We start from the raw sequence: 23,520 nt of genomic DNA, 5'->3' as shown, positions 1-23,520 counted from the left end.
ACACTCGGGATACGCTGATTCTACTTGGTCGCGTGCGCGCCACTTCTACTTCATGATGAACGTAACCGAGAGCAGAGCGCCATTATCGTCAAATATCATACCAATAGTAACATACTAACTATTCACGTTAAATTAAAGTAATGCTGTTTGTATGTGCTTTATAACAGAGCCTCAACAGTGCGGGATTGTTTGCTCCCCAAAAGTTCCGCAATCACAACACCGTGATTACCACACATCTGAATTCTATAAATATAAAAAAAAAAAACTAAACAATTACACTTGCAACAAATACATGTGCAGAATACACATATTTTCTGCTTAAAATAAGCCTAAAATCCAAAATAACAAGACAAATTAAGGATAGTAAGAATTATTTTCAAGCACAAAAGTAGCCCAACAAAACATGAAGTAAAAAAAAGTCATTTATATAGTATAAACCTATGAAAATATTAAATTATAAAATGTTACAATATTTGTAAACAGTTTTATTGATCATAATTATGTTGTTTTTGTTAGTCATTTTATAATATTGTTTTGAACTGCTTGTTATTTACAATAACTGTTTTCATTTGTTGTTTTTTTGCGGGTGCGTTGAATTGTATTAAATCCAGACTAAAAATCCTAATAATCAAACTAAATCATAATAATTATTAATGTTAATAATAATATATAGAGCCCACAACAACATTCAAATATGTATTTTCTCAGTTTTTTAATTGAAATATAATAACAAATTAGATTTTAGTGATTTTTGACCACTCAAATAGGAAATGTCTCCGGTTTCCATTTCAGAAATCTGGTCACCTTACAATAAAATCACTGCTGCACAATATTTCGAAATTATCGAAATATCGCAAATGTTCATATCGCGATATGCATATCGCAAGGGCACGCAATATCTGAATGATTTTAATAGGCTGCTTCAACATTGTGAAAATTTTACGTTTTAGGTCGATGCATATAGTAGAGAATAAACTGGGCACATGACTGTTACTTATGTGACTAGCTTGATATAAAAAAGAGTTATTAAACACAATATTGGCGAAAAACAACTCCTTGCCGTCTTGCGCTGTCTGACACACACACTGAAACGCGCACACAAGCTGTCTCTCTGTTTTGTTTCGTGCCTTGTTACACACTCGAACATTCAAGCTGTTTAAATATTGGCATTACATTTTTTGTTTGTTTACATTGATGTTAAAATTATATTGTCAGATTTGTGACATTCATTTTTGCTAAAACACTGCTGGTCACTTTCAGAAGTTGTAGCGATGCTTTCTTTTCCCAGAAAGAATGTGAAACACATAAATGGTATCATTCTCAGTTTTTAAATAATTGTTTTAATATAATTGAAATAGATTTTACACTCTTAAAGCAATATCGTATCGCATATCGAATATCGCATTATTTAACAAGGATATCGCATTTTTCTTCAATATCGCACAGCCCTATACTTACGACCCCACGAAATTAGGGCTTAAGTCACTTCCGTATTGGCTTCAAAAGAAACTAGGGGAGGTTTTAACTCAAATTTAACTAAAATTTCATTATCATCATTTTTTTTCTCCAGTATACAAGTGTGCACCGCACTGTAAAAAAACTGACATACTGTACATCAAGAGTTTGATGTGCAAAACTATACAGTACAGCTAGTTACCTCGGCTCAAAACAAAAACAAACACATTTTCAAAATAATTATATATATTTATTTACCGACAGCTCTAGAGTCTCGGGTGACGGAGGCACTTCTACAATACAGCAACACAGGGTGTCATTCACAGCTGTTGGTGCTTACACCAGTGTTCACAAACATAACACACACACACACACAGTTTCTTTGGTTTTCAAGTGGATCAGAGACCTGGAATAAAGACATCTTCATATGTTGCAGCGGGACATTTATGATATTCAGAAGGAAATAAACACCACTGGCAAGTGCTTCAAACTTTGCAGTGCAATCAAAAAAGTCAGCGAGGGTCTCATTTTAGTCACGAAATTAATATTCTGATCAGATTACACTGATTCTTTGGCTTCATAAATGAGGCTAAAATAATTTTTTACTACCGAGATCACAGTTTACACGATTCTTTACTAATATATTAACAATAAGATAAATGTAAGGTAAATAAATTAAGCTTTTTTGATTAAACCCTTACTAAAACCCCAACTGCACGCTGAAAAAATAAATATAAAGACAATTAGCATAAATACAAAACAATTTCAGTGATGCATCGGGGCTACATATATGCGTCTGCATACAGGTGTAGATTTAAAGGAACACACCGACTTTTTGGGACTTTATCTTATTCACCACATCCCCCAGAGTTAGATCCATACACACCATTCTCATCACCGTGCAATACTCTGTCTGATGCACCCACCGCTAGCCTAGCTTAGCACAAAGACTGGAAGGAAATGGCTCCAGCTAGCCTAGCTTAGCACAAAGACTGGAGGTAAATGGCTACAGCTAGCCTAGCTTAGCACAAAGACTGGAGGTAAACGGCTCCAGCTAGCCTAACTTAGCACAAAGACTGGAGGTAAATGGCTCCAGCTAGCCTAGCTTAGCACAAAGACTGGAGGTAAACGGCTCCAGTTAGCCTACTGCTCAATAAGTGACAAAATAACGCCAACATTTTCCGATTTACATGTTGTGATGTGTATAGTCACATCGTGTACTAAGACCGACAGAAAATTAAAAGATGTATGATATGGCTAGGAACTATACTCTCATTACTGCGTAATAATCAAGAGCTTTGAGCTGTACCATAAGTGCAGCAGCGCAATGATATTACACAGCGTCTGAAAATAGGCTAACTTCTGTCAACATAAACAACGTGACAACCTGCTTACACAGGGAGCGCTGGGGACTATTTTCAGGCGCTGTGTAATATCATTGCGCCGCTGCACTCATGCACTCATCAAGTTCATTGATTATTACGCAGGAATGAGAGAATAGTTCCTAGTCATATCATAACTTTTCATTTTCTGTCGATCTTAGTACACGATGTAACTACACACATCACAACATGTAAATAGGAAAATGTTGGCGTTATTTTGTCACTTATTGAGCAAAAGGCTAGCTGGAGCCATTTACCTCCAGTCTTTGTGCTAAGCTAGGCTAGCTGGAGCCATTTACCTCCAGTCTTTGTGCTAAGCGAGGCTAGCTGGAGCCATTTACCTCCAGTCTTTGCGCTAAGCTAGGCTAGCTGGAGCCATTTACCTCCAGTCTTTCTGCTAAGCTAGGCTAGCTGGAGCCATTTACCTCCAGTCTTTGAGCTAAGCTAGGCAAGCTGGAGCCATTTACCTCCAGTCTTTCTGCTAAGCTAGGCTAGCTGGAGCCATTTACCTCCAGTCTTTGAGCTAAGCTAGGCAAGCTGGAGCCATTTACCTCCAGTCTTTGTGCTAAGCTAGGCTAGCGGTGTGTGTGTCAGACAGAGTTATGGCACGGAGATGAGAATGGTGTGCATCTAACTCTGGGGGATACAGTGAATAAGCTAAAGTCCCAAAAAGTCAGCGTGTTCCTTTAAACTAATGCTATATATACAGGCCATGTGACAAACAAAGCACCTCTGAACGTCATTTCCAACAATCTGTAAACATTCCAGTCACTTATTAACGTTGATTAGTAAAGCAAAACGGAAGCGGTTAAACTACACATGCCCTAGTTTATAAACACGAATTCGAAAGCTAAATAAAGTATTAAGTAGGGCTGTCAAAAGATTAATCGCGATTAATCGCATACAAAATAAAAGTTTGTGTTTACATAATATATGTGTGCGTGTACTCTGTTAATTATTATTTATATATAAATACACACACAAGCATTTATATATTTAAGAAAAAAATATTTTATAGATATAAATGTATATACATGCAAATATTTCTTAAATATATACATGAATGTGTGTGTATTTATATATAGATAATAATTAACAGAGTACACACACATATATTATGTAAACACAAACTTTTATTTCGGATGCGATTAATCGCGATTAATCTTTTGACAGCCCTAGTATTAAGACAAAGCAATGTCTTTTGCATCAAACACAACTGCTCAGTTATTCGTTCAACACACTTGTTTCTATTAGTGGAATATAATAATGTTACCTGAGGTCTCCTGCAATAATCTCACAGTGTATCGTGCGAGATGGATTTGGTCTGATTACTATATTAGATAATGCACTGCGCTTTTTTTTCACATTGTGGAACAAAATAAATAATGCTTGTGAATATTCAATCATATAAATCGCCACCCAAAAAGGGTTATTATTACTATTCTGCCGACCTGAGATTTGCATAGTAACCCTGATTATCGTCTTAAAAATGGCTAATGTGATCGTCCTATCTGTTGAAGAGCTGGTCCCAGCCTCGGGTTGCCTCCATTAGATGTCTTTGTCCGTGTCCTACCCACGCTTCCTGGTTTCTGAAAACTCGGCCGCAAAACCAGCATCTAAACGTCGGCTGTAGCGCGACGCTCTCCGATGCCGTTGGTACCACGGTGTACTTTCTTCCACAAACCCGTTTGAGCCTCAGTTTCAAGCTGAACCTTTCCTTAACGGTCCCATTCGGCCTTTCCCTCCTGCGGTGGGACGCGTGGCAATTAGCCATGAGGTTATTCTGGAAGGCGGAGAGAGCTCGGAGAGTTTTACGGGACAGTACGACCCGTTGCACGGCACCTTTGTGCTTGTGGACGACTTTCATGATGTTTGTCACCTCGGGAATGTCAGAGTCGGGATGGTTGAGGACTATAACAGGCTGGTCGTCCCGCGGGATTCGAACGGATTGCGAGGAGCTGTGGGGAATCAGGCGAAGGCTTGCGGGGACGTCTCGCGCCACCGGTTGCCAATGGACGTCTTCAGAGGCCTGAGTCGAACGCTTCTGGGATATAAAGGCGGGTGTGTGAGAGTCCGTCGGGGACGCTTCTCCCATGCGCTTTCGGTTCAGTGATGCAAGAGGGCGGCTCGAATCCCTGGATCCTCCAGCTGCTGCTGGTACAGATGTGGAGGAGTTTGAGTCTTCAGGACAGAGGATGCTGGAGTCGACCGGATCAGATCGCTGGTCTGTGCCTGATGAAAACATGGAGCATTTATGGTTTTAAATGTTTTATGTATTCTATTACTGGTGCAAATAAAATGATAAAGATTAAATGTTGATTTAGAGAAAAATAAGGAAAGCTTGTTTAACTTAAAGGGTTAGTTCACCCAAAAATGAAAATTCTGTCATTAATTACTCACCCTCATTTCGTTCGACACCTGTAAGACCTTCGTTCATCTTCAGACACAAATGAAGATATTTTAGTGTAAAGCTGATGCTGAGAAAGGCTTCAGATAGGCCTCCATTGGCATTCAGTACATTTACACTCACAAGACGCATAAAAGGCACTTAAAACGTCGTTACAAAGTCTATCTCACCACAGTGGCTCTACAATAATTTTACGATGCGACGACAATAGTTTTTGTGCGCAGAAAAAAATCAAAATAACACCTTTATCCAACTTGTTCTTGTCTTCCGTGTGTGCCTCCACGACGCATGCGCGAGAATCTGACGTAGCGCCAGCGTTCGGGAATCCATGAAATGCTCACTTTAGCCCGATTTTGAGAACTACGCCGAGACCTAAAGCACGATCAATGTAGAATTCAACAGCTTAGACACGCGCGTCTTCCTCTGCTTGTAAACAAATCTCTTCTGGGTCATGTGTCCGAACGCTGGATCTGCATCATATTCTCGCGCATGCGTCGTGGAGACACACACGGAAGACAAGAACAAGCTGGATAAAGGTGTTATTTTGATTTTTTTTTTGCGCACAAAAACTATTGTCGTCGCATCGTAAAATTATTGTAGAGTCACTGTGGTGAGATGGACTTTGTAATGATGTTTTAAGTGCCTTTTATGGGTCTTGTGAGTGTAAATGTACTGAATGCCAATGGAGGCCTATCTGAAGCCTTTCTCAGCATCAGCTTTACACTAAAATATCTTCATTTGTGTTCTGAAGATGAACGGAGGTCTGACGGGTGTCGAACGACATGAGGGTGAGTAATTAACGACAGAATTTTCATTTTTGGGTGAACTAAATCCCGCAGGCGGGACACCTGGCGCTCTTTTTTTGATTGCCTTTTTTGTATCATATATTTGAGTAATAATCATAAATTAGGTATCATTCGAAAGCTTACAAACTCAAAATTCATGCTGTGAAAACCGTTTTGAAAACATGGAAATGGTACTTTAAATTCTTCTGGCGGGCTCCTCCCCCTAGTGGGCGGTGTCATGTTTCATATTACAACATTTATTTGAACTACTTTATAATCAAAATCTTTTCTAATCTTGACAAAACACATATCGTCGGAAAGGTCTGAGTCTCAAGGTTCCATATTTGGTGACCGTTTTGTGATGGAAGTGACATTTTGACAGGAAAATGCATCAAAAAAATAATCAATGGAATTTCAATGTCACCCTGTGGCTATTTTTGGTACAGCGCCTAAACAAAATCTCATGGGGACTTTAATTTTTGTGATATCAATTTTGGAACACAACTTGGTTAGACATATGGCTTTGATTTTATAGTAATGTTAGATTGAAACATTTTTGTAAAATATATATTTTATATAAATATTTAGTACAGTATTTTTTATTTACAGTAAATTTAGACTTCCATAACGTTTTCATACTTTCATATTCTGAATTGCTTTCACTTCAGCAATAATCTGCCGATCTGCCAAATTTAGGTATATATTCCAAAGCATTCTTGAATTACAGCCCTTTAAGTTTGGATTTTCATGTGTATTCTCAAAAAGGGGGGTGGCAGTTAAGGGGTTTTAATTCTTGCATTAAATGCTTTAAATCTTTGTGGCAAAGATTGCTTTGAAAGAGGGTTACCAAGCCAATCATTTTTATAAATACATGGTGAAAAATTACTATAATTACTATATTTTACATAATGCATTAAATGCTTTGAATCTTTGCAACAATGGACTGTTTGGAAAGATGTTTACTGAACAATATACAGTAAATACATTAAAAAAACACAAAAAACTGTTTTGATAATTTTGATAAATATATTTAAAATGATGTCAAAACCTTAATATTCTATTATATGATATCTCTGGTAGGTTTCTTTGATGATTAATAATATAATGGCTTTATAATAAATAATATAAAGCTCTTATAAATATTATTAATCATCAGAAAATCCTACCATATATCATATTAAAGAATTTTAAGGTTTTCCTCCATATGATATCATTTGAAATATATTTATCAAAATTATCAAAACATTTATGTATAATTTGTGTATTTAAAATATAATGGTTCAAGCTCTTATAAATATTATTAAATACATAAAAATATACAAAAAAGTTTATAAATATATTTCAAATGATGTCAAAAGGATGAAAACTTTAATATTCTATAATATGATATATATGGTAGGGTTCTATGATGATTAATAATATTTATAAGATTTAACCATTATATCTTAAATACATCAAAATATTTTAGATCATTTTGATAAATATATTTTAAAATTATGTCAAAAGAAGGTAAAACATTAATATTCTATAATACGATATCTATGGTAGGGTTCTCTGATGATTAATAATATTTATAAGATTGAATTAGTATATCTTAAATACATAAAAATGTGTCAATAATTTAGATAAATATATTTCAAATTATGTCAAAAGGATGAAAACCTTAATATTCTGTGATATGATATCTATGGTTGGGTTCTCTGATGATTATTAATATTTATAAGATTTAACATATTTTAAATACATAAAAAAAATACTAAAATTATGTCAAAAGGATGAAACATTAATATTGTATAATATGATATCTATGGTAGGGTTCTATGATGATTATTATAATTATTAATAATATTTACAAGAGCTTTAACCATTGTGAAATTATGAAAAAAAAATGTTTTGATCATTTTGATAAATATATTTCAAATTATGTCGAATGGATGAATATCTTAATATTCTGTGATATGATATCTATGGTAGGGTTCTATGATGATCAGTGTTGGGGAAAGTTACTTTGAAAAGTAATGCATTACAATATTGCGTTACTTCCTTAAAAAGTAACTAATTGAGTTACTTAGTTACTTTTTAAGTAAAGTAATGCGTTACATTACTTTTGCGTTACTTTTTCTCACCTGGGCTGGGCTTGATTTTGTTTTTGTTTATACCAAAAAAGTTATATTTTTGTGCAACAGTAAAGACCTCTTCATACCAAAATTGAAATAATAAGCCCCAGGCTGAGGTAAAAATGCAAATTGACGCATGACCAGTAGAGGGCGCAGCTCTGCTGCCATTCTGGATAATGGGAGAATAGGATGCAGGAGGAAAAAGTTTTACCAATAAAAACAAAAAATCTAGTAATTTTCATCATCAAAGGTCAGCAGCAAGACATTGGTAAATTAAATATAAAAGGTAGGTTATGCATAAAAATAGTTAACATTTAATTATTGGAGGTTTGCATAGTACTCTGATTTTGCATTTGACTGATTTTATTCAGAATCTTTATTGTGCAAGTGAGATGAATAAATGCTCATATTTAGTCCAGAACTACAATAACAAGTTACTTGTAATGCGTTACCCCCAACACTGATGATGATTAATAATATTTATAAGATTGAATTATTATATCTTAAATACCTAAAAAAATTGTTAATTTTTCAAATAATTTTTTTTTAAAACCTAAAAAATGTCTTAATTTTTTAAGTATTTTAATTTTCTGTGATATGATATCTATGGTAGGGTTCTCTGATGATTAATAATATTTATAAGATTGAATTATTATATCTTAAATACCTAAAAAATTTGTTAATTTTTCAAATTAAATTATTTTAAAAACCTAAAAAATGTCTTAATTTTTTAAGTATTTTAATTTTCTGTGATATGATATCTATGGTAGGGTTCTCTGATGATTAATAATATTTATAAGATTGAATTATTAAATCGTAAATACCTAAAAGAATTAGTTAATTTTTCAAATTACATTTTTTTTAAAACCTAAAAAATGTCTTAATTTTTTAAGTATTTTAATATTCTGTGATATGATATCTATGGTAGGGTTCTCTGATGATTAATAATATTTATAAAATTGAATTATTATATCTTAAATACCTAAAAAATTTGTTAATTTTTCAAATTAAATTATTTTAAAAACCTAAAAAATGTCTTAATTTTTTAAGTATTTTAATTTTCTGTGATATGATATCTATGGTAGGGTTCTCTGATGATTAATAATATTTATAAGATTGAATTATTAAATCGTAAATACCTAAAAGAATTAGTTAATTTTTCAAATTACATTTTTTTTAAAACCTAAAAAATGTCTTAATTTTTTAAGTATTTTAATATTCTGTGATATGATATCTATGGTAGGGTTCTCTGATGATTAATAATATTTATAAAATTGAATTATTATATCTTAAATACCTAAAAAATTTGTTAATTTTTCAAATTAAATTATTTTAAAAACCTAAAAAATGTCTTAATTTTTTAAGTATTTTAATATTCTGTGATATGATATCTATGGTAGGGATCTCTGATGATTAATAATATTTATAAGATTGAATTATTATATCGTAAATACCTAAAAAATTAGTTAATTTTTCACATTAAATTTTTTCAAAAACATTAAAAAATGTCTTAATTTTTAAAATATTTTAATATTCTGTGATATGATATCTATGGTAGGGATCTCTGTTGATTAATAATATTTATCAGAGTTTTAACCATTATATTTAATGCACCATATGTAGAACTATCTAACATTCATGAAATTAAATCAGATGTTCATACACGTGAATAACTAGCTTTGCACAGTCAAAGTGTTCACAGACCAGCTTTGACTGTTCCAATATGGCGCACGACTTCAATAAAGCATGCAGTATCCATGTTTAGATATCTATGCATGAGCTAAACCACGTCTCCAGGAAAGATTTCAATGTTTTGTATGAACATCCCCTGAAGGCTTTTCCATGACGCCACATTCAACATGCAGCCCAAGGTTTTACGAAAGTCTTAAATGATAGTCTTACTCTACACGCCATGGCATTACTTTTTTTTTTTACTCCAAAGCCAATCAAATATTTCAGTCGAGTATAACAAGCACACAAAAAAAGACATTTCCATTGCATTTTAAGATTTGTAAAATGTCCTCAAATGTTAAAACACACTTTATCCCAGCTGATTGCTTACCTGCAGTGCTTGTTAAATGTGATGATAACGTCTGATCCACTCTCTCTTCATCCAGCAAATGTCTGACTGTTGTCAAAGGCAGCTCATCCGCCGTCTGACACAGGTCTGGAGCGCCGCAGGTTTCCCTCTCACACTCTTGCTGACCTACCGGGACCACAGCATCTCTGGGGTCCGTGTTGTTTGTGCGCTCGTCGGCACGACTGTGGAATAACAGGCCCTCATCTTCACTTTGAAAATGACACAAAGACTTCAGGGGAGATCTAGAGGATGGACTAACGCAATCAAACCCTGAGACGGAGCACGAATCAGCGTTTGAATGAAGGTTTGGATCCAGTCGTGAAATGCATCGCTCTTCCAAAGAGCCGGTATCCGAGGTCAGATCGCTGTGACAGCCCGAATCCCCTTGGCAAGCGGTGAGGTTCTCCTCTGATTCGCTGAGGGCTTTCGCTCTCTTTGCATGCATATCGAAGGTGTTGCGATTAATGGCTGTATTGCACTCAATCGGTTCCTGATCGTTGCAGCCATCCTCTTGTTGGCTTTTTATCCTTTCAACCACTGAGGTCAAAAAATCCCTCTGAGCTCCTTCCATCGTTCTTTGGGACGGAGAGCTTCTGGATGTCACCTGAGCATGAGAACGGTTTCCTGAGGCTTTAACGTCATTGGACTCTTGTGTTGGTTTCACAGTGCGGGTCGAAATGTCTTGCTTGTTTGACGGAATGACTTTGAGAACTAGATGCTTTCTGCCGTCCACCATCTTGAACCCGACCACCTTTGTAGTGCAATCTGGGGGAACTGATATATTGTTCTTCTCCATGAGTCCGGTTAGCTTATCTTTCCCTGGGTGTGGCGCGTTACGTTGCTTTGCATTCGGTTGTGTAGTCGGATCATGCTCGCTTTTGAGCGATTTAGGCCACTTATTAGCACCACTAACCGTCCTTTCAAGAAACTGCTGTGTTTCCTCTAAGGTCTTCTCTGGGTCTAACAACATGCCTTGGTTGTCTAGTAGTCCAGGGGTGGATAATGGTAATAATTGGGATGCCCATTGGGGTTCTGGTTTGAATTCTTGGGACGGGTTATTGTCTTGCTTGCATGGAGATGCCCGCTTTCTCCACCAATTTCTTCGGCTCCACCTTTGGCGACATGCATCTGCCATGTGCTTTAGGAGATTGTTTTTCTGTGCCGCCCTCAAATTAATGCTTTCGTCATGATCGCTCGTGATTGGCCCCGAACACGAGTGGCATATAAACTGCTCCATCTCCTGGATGGAGAGTTCGCATTTTGGACAGTAGTATTGCCCATTCAGAGAATGGTGAGTTTGACAATGTTTGGTTAGTTGGGGAAGCGTTTGCTGGACGTTATCATTGCAAATCTCACAAGTGAACAAACAGTCCTCGTGATGCATCCGGTGGAGCTGGAGCGTGGCGAACACCGGCGTGGAGAAACCGCACGCGTCGCACGGGAACATCGGTGGGCTTCCTTCGCCTCCGTGGACGATCTTAAAATGCTTCATTAATTCGCCGGGTGTAAAGGAGATGCCGTCGTTGCACGCGGAGCAGATGAAGGCGTTCACATGTCGTTTCTTGGACTTCTTGGGTTCTTGATCTCCGTGTGGCGTGACGTTCTCATCCTCTTTCACAGTGTTTTGTTCAGCGGGGAATGAAAAGGAGGACTTCCTGAGACGCAGGCGTTTGTGCCAAATGCCCCTCTCTTCATTCCCAACCTGAGCGTCAGGCTTGGCGTTGACCCCGTTCATTTTTTGGATGTACAGAGCCCTATACAAGACAAGAACAATGTAACATTTAGATAGATCATGCTTAAAATTCAACAACCAACATTTAGGACACCTCTGGCTTGGCTTGCTCAGTTGGGGACACTAAATTTTTCAACTAAACATCGAAATAAATCTAATTAATAAACTAAATTAACCATATAAGCTAAATTACTCAACTAATTATTGATCTAAAGCCCACACTGTCACTGTATGATAATTGAAATGAACTGATGACATAACCGTTTTCTCCAGAATGGCTAGAGGGCTGAATAAAATTATGCTGCATTATTTTCCTGTTTAACACTGTAAAGCTGCTTTGAAACTATCTGCATTGTTAAAAGTGCTATAAATAAAGTTGACTTGACTTGACTAGAATTCGAATATAATTCGAATTTTGCTAATATTTAAGAAAGAATTTCGAATTGAGCTTTTCAGACATTTTGACAGCACTATTACTAACACACTCATTAAATAACACAAGAAATACTGCTCTATTGACTTTAGAGCAGGTTTGTGTTGGTCAATGGCACAGTCGTTTTCAGTTCCACACAAAAGCAATGCTTCAACAATGCTCCTGAACACACCTGGTGTTCAGACCAGGGGCCTCATTTATAAAACTTTGCGTAGGATTTGCGTCAGAAGTGGCGTACGGATGAAACATGCAAAAAAAACCTAAATAACGACTTATATAGTGATGACGATTTCAAAACACGGCCTCATGAAGCTTCGAAGCGTTATGAATCAGTGAGTCGATTCAGCAGTTTGAATCTGCAAATTTCAGCAGTTTGGCGGTTTGACACGCGATCCGAATCATGATTCGACTCACTGATTCATAACGCTTCGAAGCTTCATGATGCAGTGTTTTGAAATCGTCATCACTATATAAGTCGTTATTTAGGGTTTTTTTGCGCACAAAAACTATTCTCGCCGATTCATAAAGTTATTGTAGAACCACTGTAGTGAGATGGACTTTGTAACGACGTCTTTAGTGCCTTTTAAGTTTTTAATTGTAGCGTCTGTTCTCTAACTGAACTAAATTATTTGTATTACTATAAAACAATCAAAATGATATCGATACGACTGTTTATAATTTCATACAGCTATATCTATAACGAAAAAACATTTACAAGTCTTGACATCATTTCCGGGAGATAAGTCAGTAAATTCGAGTAAAATCACAGGCTTTGCTTATCCCGTGCGAATGCGCCACGCAAAATTCAGATGTGGGGAGTAATTTCTAAATCACACGAGGTCCCCACATAATACTAATCCCGTGCGAATAGGGCTTTAGTCAACTAGGATTAGTGGTGTGGGTTACGCGCCAGCATCATGAGCACAGACAGCGCGCCAGAATCCAGTTCTCTTTAGCTCTTGAACACACTATAACACACAGAATTATGACTAAATATCCGTTTTGTCGAGTATAAGAGGAGTTTTAAATTAGTTAAATAATGTCTTAGATGAACTTAAAGAGTTGTGAGGATGCGCGTGACAGCGCGCCAGATCCGCATCATGTCAAAGTCACAGCAGCACTAACTACTAATGAAGGTTGAAGCCTAATAAATGTTCAAAAGCCTTCAATTACACTGTAATGTTGAATGGCTATAATTAATGTTTAAAATGAGGGGAGGGTCTATTTCATAGAGACATCAGTATTAGTATTAGTATCAGTGATACTGGCCTTGAAAGATGCCATTGAACAAATATTTAAAATATACTGTCTTTGTTTTTTCTACATTAATTTGGTGAAATTATTCCATTATAAAATATATTAAAAGCGTGTTTTAAACAGAAAAAATGTGTGAATAAGGAAAGTTTTCATTAAAAATATATTATGCATACCCACTATCTATCTACCTTTTGTATTTATTGCATAGCATATTGTATGTTCAGGGATGACAGACTGATAAGCACACATGATATTTATGACTGGATGTAACTTTTGATACTTTGCAGTAAAAGTGGCTCTCCTATTGATTTTATCCTATCAGTGTGGCTCTCCCGAAAAAAATAGCGAAGACCACTGTACACACGTACACTGCTTATATCACACACACAAGGACGCGCAGCACACACACACATTTTTAAATATTACAATTAAAAGGATTCCTCTGGAGAAGCGTTCAGTCTTTCCTCATGTAAATAGTGAATCCGCCATGGCTCGAGCACAACTGGCTTTTAAAGGGAATGGGAGATGAGACTCTGATTGGTTTATTGCACATTACGCCGAAAACACACTCGTGACTCATTAAAGGGTTAGTTCACCCAAAAATGTAAATTCTGTCATTAATGACTTCCCCTCATGTCGTTGGACACCCGTCAGATCTCCGTTCATCTTCAGACACAAATGAAGATATTTTAGTGTAAATCTGATGGCTCTGAAAGGCCTCCATTGGCACAATGGCACGGTTCACTCTCAAGACCCTTAAAAGGCACTAAAGACGTCGTTACAAAGTCCATCTCACTACAGCGCTCTATAATAACTTTATGAAGCGACTAGAATAGTTTTAGTGCGCAAAAAAACCCTAAATAACGACTTACATAGTGATGACGATTTCAAAACACGGCATCATGAAGCTTCAAAGCGTTATGAATCAGCGAGTCGAATCATGATTCGGATCCAAACCGCTGAATCGACTCACTGATTCATAACTCACTGATTCACAAAAACTATTCTCGTCGCTTCATAAAGCTATTGTAGAACCACTGTAGTGAGATGGACTTTGTAACAACGTCTTTAGTGCCCTTAATGGGTCTTGAGAGTGTACAGTGAATTGTATATTTATATTTATGCATTTGGCAGACACTTTTATCCAAAGCGACTTACAGTCCCCTTTTCACAGGGACAATCCCCCTGGAGCAACATGGAGTAAAGTGTCTTGCTCAAGGACACACTGGTGGTGACCACTGGGATCAAACCAGCAACATTCTGCATATCAGTTCAGTGGTGGGATGCACCGGTTGACCGGCCATAAATCGGAATGGGAGGTTTTGTTGACGTTGATGGTTTTTGCTTCTAGCGGGCGATCGGCAACCGGCCGGTTTTCTTTGTATTTTTCTGCCGATTTTTCCGGAAGTGCGCCCGCGTGCACATACGCCTATATTGCAATCATTCGCGAACATTTCACTTGTGTGTTACAAACGGAACCTGGAGAACTGAGGGAAGGAGATACGCTGAAGGGAATGAAGAGCCGCTTTCCTGCGCGAGCTGAAGTTGCGCGAGCTGAAGTTGCGCGAGCTGAAGTTGCGCGAGCTTACCTCTCCGCCCTGCTAGTGAGCGTTTGTTCAGCTCAGCTTCTCACGAGTTGGATCGGATGAGAACGAAACAGACTAACTTGTGACAAAGCCGAAATACTTATTTTTGTAGCCTAAAGAAGAACATGCTGCACTTTAGAAATGAAATACTATCAGTTCTGTATAGGATGATAATTTTTATTTTAAAATTACATTGACTTAATTTGATTTAAAAAGCACCTGCTGTAGCATCTTAGTTTTTTTCGTTGCACTAAACATTATTTGATTTAACATTTTGGAACAATTATATACTTTGGTTTTATTTAATTTCACTAGTAAAGACTTTTTTTCTTTACACTGAATTTAAAAACAAATGCTGATTTAAGTTACACCTTTGTTTGGATTGCAGAATATGCAGTTGTTGCCTTTAATTTCACCTTTCAGCCTTTTCATTTCCAATTCAATTTCCCATTAATTTCAGATTGCGGACTTGTTTTCATTAGCCAAATCCAATTTAGCCTGTTAAATACCAAATAAACATCTTGTTCATATATACTTTCATTCTTTTATTGTGTAAAAAAAAAAAAAAACACGGAAATCGGTATCGGACAGTTTTCTTGAAAAAAATCGGTATCGGAATCGGCCATGTAAAATCATGATCGGTGCATCACTAGGTTTAACCCACTGGACCGCCATCTCATATTGTGCCAATGGAGGACTTTCTGAGCCATTGGATTTACACTAAAATATCTTCATTTGTGTCTGAAGATGAACGGAGGTCTAACGGGTGTCAAACCGCATGAGGGTAAGTAATTAATGACAGTATTTTCATTTTTGGGTGAACTAACCCTTTAAGAGACGAGGGACAACCCTTTTGGACCATGAGCCTGGAGCGCCAAACGTTTTTTCCGTCGTTAAACTAGCAAAAGTGGATTCGGACACGCCCAAACTTCAGGCTTCAGACCATGTGTTCAGATCAGCCAAAAAGTGTAACATCATACTTAAAAGGAAAGTTCACCCAAAAATGAAAATGATCCCATGATTTACTAACCCTCAAGCCATCCTAGGTGTATATGACATTCTTCTTACAGACTAATACAATCTGAGTTATATTAAAACATATCCTGGCTCTTTCAAGCTTTATAATGGCAGTGAATGGGAGTTGAGATTTTGAAATCCAAAAAAGTGCATCCATCCATCATAAAAATACTCCACACGGCTCGGGGGGTTAATAAAGGCCTTCTGAAGCGAAGCCATGCGTTTGTGTAAGAAAAACATCCATATTTAAAACTTTATAAACTAAAATAACTAGCTTCCGACACACGGCCTACGCAAGAGTAACACCTGACGCGATCTATGACGTAGCGTAAGCTTTAACGCCTCTCGCGGGTCAAACAAATAGGGCTGGGCAACAAACTCAAGCCCCTTTTCTATTATATCGAAATCCTCCGACATTTCTCTAATAAATATTCTCGTTTTAGACTAATTTGTGATCTGTGTTTTGTTTTGCTCTATCCTCTGTGCTTCCGCATTCATCAATACATCATGCGTCAGGTCAGGGGTCACTCTTTCACCGTAAATCGATGTGTACGGCCGTCTGTCAGAAGCTAGTTATTTTAGTTGATACAGGTTTAAATATGGATATTTATCTTTCACAAACGCATGGCTTCACTTCAGAAGGCCCCCTGGAGCCGTGAGGATTAGTTTTATGATGGACGGATGCACTAACTTTAGACTTCAAAATCTCGACCCCCCAATTCACTGCCATTATAAAGCATTTTATAATATAACCCCGATTGTGTTTGTCTGAAAGAAGAAACTCATAAACTCATAGGATGGCTTGAGGGAGAGTAAATCACAGGGTCATTTTCATTTTTGGGTGAACTATCCCTTCAATAACCAATGTCATTATATTTTCACCAATGGTTCAGGTTGCAGTATCTGAGCGTGGGATACACATTACCATTCCACAAAAAAGTCAGCAAACAAAAATATTGTGAAATATTATTCCAATGTAAAGCATCTGTTCTCTATGTGAATATATAGTAAAGTGTAATTTATTTATCATCATTACTCCAGTCTTTAGTGTCACATGATCCTTCACTAATCATTCTCATATGAGGATTTGATGTTCAAGACACATTTATGATTATTATCAATGCTGAAAAAGCATAATATTTGTATATTAAAATAGAAAATAATTATTTTAAATTGTAATAATATTTCTAGGGCTGTGCGATATTGAAGAAAAATGCTATGTGCGATATCCTTGTTAAATAATGCGATATTCGATATGCGATATGATGTTGCTTTAAGTGTGTAAAATCTATTTAAAGGGTTAGTTCACCCAAAAATGAAAATTCTGTCATTAATTCCTCACCCTCATGTCGTTCGACACCTGTAAGACCTCCGTTCATCTTCGGAACACAAATGAAGATATTTTAGTGTAAAGCTGATGCTGAGAAAGGCTTCAGATAGGCCTCCATTGGCATTCAGTACATTTACACTCTCAAGACCCATAAAAGGCACTTAAAACGTCGTTACAAAGTCCATCTCACCACAGTGGCTCTACAATAATTTTACAATGTGACGACAATAGTGTTTGTGCGCAAAAAAAAATCTAAATAACACCTTTATTCCTTTTGTTCGTGTCTTCCGTGTGTGCCTCCACGACGCATGCGCGAGAATATGATGCAGATCCAGCGTTCGGGAATCCATGAAATGCACACTTTAGCCCCATTTTGAGAACTACGCCGAGACCTAAAGCACGATCAGTGTAGAATTCAACAGCTTAGACACGCGCGTATTCCTCTGCTTGTAAACAAATCGCTTCTGGGTCATGTGTCCGAGCGCCGGATCTGCGTCATATTCTCACGCATGCGTCGTGGAGACACACACGGAAGACAAGAACAAGCTGGATAAAGGCGTTATTTTGATTTTTTTTTGCGCACAAAAACTATTGTCGTCGCACTGTAAAATTATTGTAGAGCCACTGTGGTGAGATGGACTTTGTAACGACGTTTTAAGTGCCTTTTATGGGTCTTGAGAGTGTAAATGTACTGAATGCCAATGGAGGCCTGTCTGAAGCCTTTCTCAGCATCAGCTTTACACTAAAATATCTTCATTTGTGTCTGAAGATGAACGGAGGTCTTACGGGTGTCGAACGACATGAGGGTGAGTAATTAATGACAGAATTTTCATTTTTGGGTGAACTAACCCTTTAAATTCTATTAAAAAAATTATTTATATTATATCATTTATGTGTTTCACATTCTTTCAGGGGGAAAGAAAGACAGAAATTCTGTCATTAATTTCTTACCCTCATGTCGTTCGACAAACGTAAGACCTCCGTTCATCTTCGGAACAGAAATGAAGATATTTTAGTGTAAATCTGATGGCTCTGAAAGGCCTCCATTGGCTCAATGCACGGTTCACTCTCAAGACCCTTAAAAGGCACTAAAGACGTCGTTACAAAGTCCATCTCACTACAGTGGCTCTGCAATAACTTTATGAATCGGCGACAATAGTTTTTGTGCGCAAAAAAACCCTAAATAACGACTTACATAGTGATGACGATTTCAAAACACGGCCTCATGAAGCTTCGAAGCGTTATGAATCAGTGAGTCGATTCAGCCGTTTGAATCGCCAAATTTCAGCAGTTTGGCGGTTTGACACGCGATCCGAATCATCATTCGACTCACTGATTCATAACGCTTCGAAGCTTCATGAGGCCGTGTTTTGAAATCGTCATCACTATAAGTCGTTATTTAGGGTTTTTTTGCGCACAAAAACTATTGTCGCCGATTCATAAAGTTATTGTAGAACCACTGTAGTGAGATGGACTTTGTAACGACGTCTTTAGTGTCTTTTAAGGGTCTTGAGAGTGTAAAGTTGAGCCAATGGAGGCCTTTCAGAGCATCAGATTTACACTAAAATATCTTCATTTGTGTCTGAAGATGAACGGAGGTCTGACGGGTGTCCAACGACATGAGGGGAAGTCATTAATGACAGAATTTTCATTTTTGGGTGAACTAACCCTTTAAAAATTAGAACTAAAAACAGTAGTCTTCACATTAATGAAATATACACTGATACATAATAAAGCTACAAATTATTATTCAGCCAAGAGCACTGAGTGATTTTCTCTTTTTCTTTTGTTGTTTGACTGACAGCGGCAGGTTTACTGTATTAGCAGGTTTACTGTATTAGCAGGCTGTCACTTTAAGAGCTAATGCACGGATCCTATTGACACCCATTCGTTTTCTTTTTTAAAGAAATGAAAGCATAGCCGACTGTGTTTACATGAATACTCATCAAGACAGCCATTTTGACATAACTGTGTGTGTATTTGACAGTTTGAGTGTGTAACAAGACACGAAAAGAAGAATGGCTTGTGCGCACTTTTCGGTGTGTGTGTGTGTGTGTCAGACAGCGTGAGACTGCAAGGAGTTGTTTAATAACTCGTTTAATAACTCTTTTTAACGTCAAGCAAGTAACAGTCATGTGCTCAGTCTATTCTCTGCTGTATGCGTCGACCTAAAATGTACAATTTTCACAATGTTGAAGCAGCCTATTAAAATCATTCAGATATTGCGTGCCCTTGCAATATGTACATTTGCGACATTTCGATATATTGTGCAGCCCTAAATATTTCACAATATTACTGTATTTTTGATTTGAGCAGAAGAGACATCTTTAAAAAAAACACATCTTACCGATCCCAGACTTTTGAACGGTAGCATATGTGACGTGTTGTAAATAATGCTCATTTATTACATTTACACTTGTAATTTTGAGTAATTATCGTAATGCATGATGTGCAATATTGTGTAAACGATCTAATAACTAACTAGCGTCAAAATCCATGAGCTTGCCACACACACATCACTGTCACATACAGTAATTACACATCATGTTCACGAACGTTGATGTCTTCCTTCACTTTAAACCAGACTACAACACATTAATTACAATTCAGCATGTTTGAATTACCCCATGTGTGTGTGTTCAGTACTATGTACTGATTTTTGAACATGGCATCATTATTTATTACATAGTATATACACATATATCGCTGTTTACTATTAGCCTATTCCTTAACAGTAATAATTTTCTGGTTTAAGGTGAGTTTGAAACCAATGTAATGCTTATGCATCGTGTGTAACAAATACCAGGTGTACCTACCATGGTAATATCAAGGTATCTGTGAAACACACTTGACTTTTAGTACTGTACTGTTTTGTAAGCATAGTTTTAAACACATGCATACTGACCCATGTAAAAACAAAAGACTTAAAATGGAAGAAATGAATCAAGGAGCACGTACTTATGAGCACGCACAATTATAATCAGTTTGATGATTTTTAAACATGGTATCGTTATAGTGCATTTTCACTTCTTATTTATTACACACATATCGTGTTTACTATTCGCCTATTCCTTAACATGAATGATTTTCTGGTTTAAGGTGAGTTTAAAACCAATGTAATGCTTGTGCATCATGTGTTTTTTGGACATGCACTATGGTGATACCATATATTATACTTCCTGTCTTCATATACACATATGCATGAATAAAAAGACATCAAATGTAAGAAATGAGACGTACAAAGCATGCACAAGTCGAATTATAATCAGTTTGCACCTGTGGTTCAGTTGCCTAATTCCCCCGTGTCACCATGCAATGAACGTGTAATAAAGTTTTAAAAGGTTTTAGATCATACTTAATGCGATGCAATCTCAAACGCGTTGCAAATAGCAGTTCACTCTAGCAACTATGCAGTCCGGCTTATGTAAAGTTGCCCGACAAACATGTTTGAAAGTGCTATGTGTGTCATGCCATCCGCGCGCGCGACATTACATTCCCACTTCTAAAACTTCAACTCTTCTTCGAAGTCAGCGTTCGCGTAGCGCATCTGAGAAAACGCGTATAAGTGCATGTAAAAGTGTCGAAGGTGGTCAGACTTACAGCGCTTTTCCGCCTCCCGTCCAACCAGAATCAGTCAACAGCGCACGGCAGCCATGACAGTTCAATCCGGGGACAAAAGCAGCTCAAGCCCGTGACAAGAATGGATTACCTGCGTGCCACATCACACTCACGTCTAATTGCATTGTCTAAATTGCATGCATTTTTACCCCCGATTAATCACTGATTCGTTTTTGTGAAACAAGTTTTCCTTTCATTCGTGCATGCATGAGATATGAGGCTGTGCAGAGAATAGCACAGCCGTATTTAGACAGCATGCGCTTCCTCTTTCAACAACACATCATTCAGCACTGCTTATAACCGCCATATAGAGCCACACACACACTCACTTATACACTGGCCTGCTTATTACATGCTCCCTTACACACATAGCAATGCATGCATTATAACACTGTAGACATTCATAGCTTTACTTTATTTATGATCTATATTTTCAATTTTAGGTCAGTGAGAGTGGCTTGTTAAACAAAACATTGTGATTTCCAGTCCTTGAAAAGGCTTTTTTTACAATGGAAAGGTCATGAGAATTTCTTTGCTTAGATCAGGGCTTTTCAAACTGGGCTCCGGGGCCGCAGAGGAGGGCCGGGGGTCTAGAGAAAAACTACTGTAAATAAATAAATAAATAAGATTAATATATGTAAATAAGTGATTAAATGTTAAGTTAACATATCAAATATGTACAAAAATAAATATTAAAATAAGTAAATAAATACATTTGCTTAATTTATTATGTATAAATGTGCTTAAAAGTGTAGAGAAAAATAAATAAATAAATAAACAAATTCGATTAAAATAAATAAATTATTAAATGGTAATATATATTAGATTAAGTACATAAATAAAATAGGATAAATAAAAATGTATAAATAAATAAGATTAAAATAAATAAATAAGTGATTAAATGTTAAGGTAACGTACAAAAATAAATATACAATTCAAATAAGTAAATCAAAATATTTGCTTAATTTTAGTTTGTATAAATTTGCTTAAAAGTGTAGAGAAAAATAAATAAATAAACTAATTCAATTAAAATAAATACATTATTAAATGGTAATATATATATATTAAATTAAGTAAATAAACAAATAATATTAAACTTAATACAAGCATATAAAGTGATTTAATGTTAAATTAACATATAATAAACATTTAAAAAATAATAAATACATACAATTAAATTAGTGATTAAATGTTAAGTTACCATATAAAACATGTACAAATAATAAGAATACAATTAAAATAAGTAAATCAAAACATATGCTTAATTTATTATTTATACATTTGCTTAAAAGTGTAGAGAGAAAAAATTAAAATTAAATACAAATCTGATTAGATTAAAATAAATAAATTATTAAATGGTCATATATATATTAAATTAAGTACATAAATAAATTAGACTAAAATAAATAAATAAATACATAAATAAAGTGATTTAATTTTAAATTAACATATAATACAAATAAAAAATAATAAATAAATAAGATTAAAATAAATAAGTGATTAAATATTAAGTTAACAAAACATGGACAAAAATAAATAATACAATTAAAATAAGTAAATAAATACATTTGCTTAGTTTATTATTTAAAAATTTGCCTAAAAGTGTAGAGAAAAGTAAATAAACAAATTCGATTTATGATACATATTAATGTATTTATGAACTTAATTTAATATATATAATATAATATAATTTAATATATTTTATATATATATATATATATACATTAAATTAAGTACATAAATAAATTAGATTAAAATAAGTGATTAAATGTTAAGTTAACATACATGTACACAAATAAATAATACAATTAAAATAATCAATAAATATATTTACTTAATTTATTATTTATAAATCTGGGTTAGAAAAAATTAAATAATCAAATTTGATTAAAATATATAACTCATTGAATGATAATATAATTAAGTACATAAATAAATTAGATTAAAATAAATACATAAATAAAGTGATTAAAAGTTTAATTAACATAATACAAATTAAATAATAAATGTGATTAAAATAAATGATAAAAATGTGATTAAAATAAAAAAATATGTATCTACTCCATTAACAATTAATATGAATTATTAAAAATTGGATTTAAATAAACAAATAAATGCTACTTTTAACAGTACATTATTATAGTGTGTAGAAAGGATATATAATAATAAAGTAACTTAACAGAAACTAATGTTAGATATAATATTAATATGTTTTGTGTATTAATCGGGTGTTTATAAATCTTTTATATTTCAGGATGGGTCGCTCACACGAGGACGTTCATCTAAAGTTGAAAAGCCCTGGTTTAGATAATAAATAAATA

At 35.4% G+C, this 23,520-nt stretch overlaps 1 protein-coding gene across 1 annotated transcript; it reads right to left on the bottom strand.

Moving 5' to 3' along the window:
- Positions 1 to 4,194: 4,194 nt before the first annotated feature.
- znf518a (zinc finger protein 518A) lies at positions 4,195 to 21,470 on the bottom strand. Its single transcript, XM_079843624.1, has 3 exons — positions 21,182 to 21,470; positions 10,209 to 11,980; positions 4,195 to 5,069 (listed from the first exon to the last, which is right to left on the bottom strand). The coding sequence occupies exons 2-3, from the start codon at positions 11,959 to 11,961 to the stop codon at positions 4,345 to 4,347; spliced, it is 2,478 nt and encodes an 825-aa protein (XP_079699750.1). The 5' UTR covers positions 11,962 to 11,980; positions 21,182 to 21,470; the 3' UTR covers positions 4,195 to 4,344.
- Between the last annotated feature and the right edge of the window lie 2,050 nt (positions 21,471 to 23,520).

Source organism: Gobio gobio, assembly GCF_949357685.1.
Source record: "Gobio gobio genome assembly, chromosome: 18".
Lineage (NCBI taxonomy): Eukaryota > Metazoa > Chordata > Actinopteri > Cypriniformes > Gobionidae > Gobio > Gobio gobio.
Note: the sequence above shows the minus strand (reverse complement) of the source record. Positions and strands in the feature narration are given on the sequence as shown.

What these genes read in the sequence shown, in the direction of transcription:
- znf518a (XM_079843624.1), bottom strand. Translation starts at nt 11,961, where the DNA reads ATGAACGGGGTCAACGCCAAGCCTGACGCTCAGGTTGGGAATGAAGAG. An exon ending in ACATTTAACAAGCACTGCAG is followed by an intron (nt 5,070 to 10,208) that starts GTAAGCAATCAG and finishes TGTTTTCATCAG; the next exon opens with GCACAGACCAGCGATCTGAT.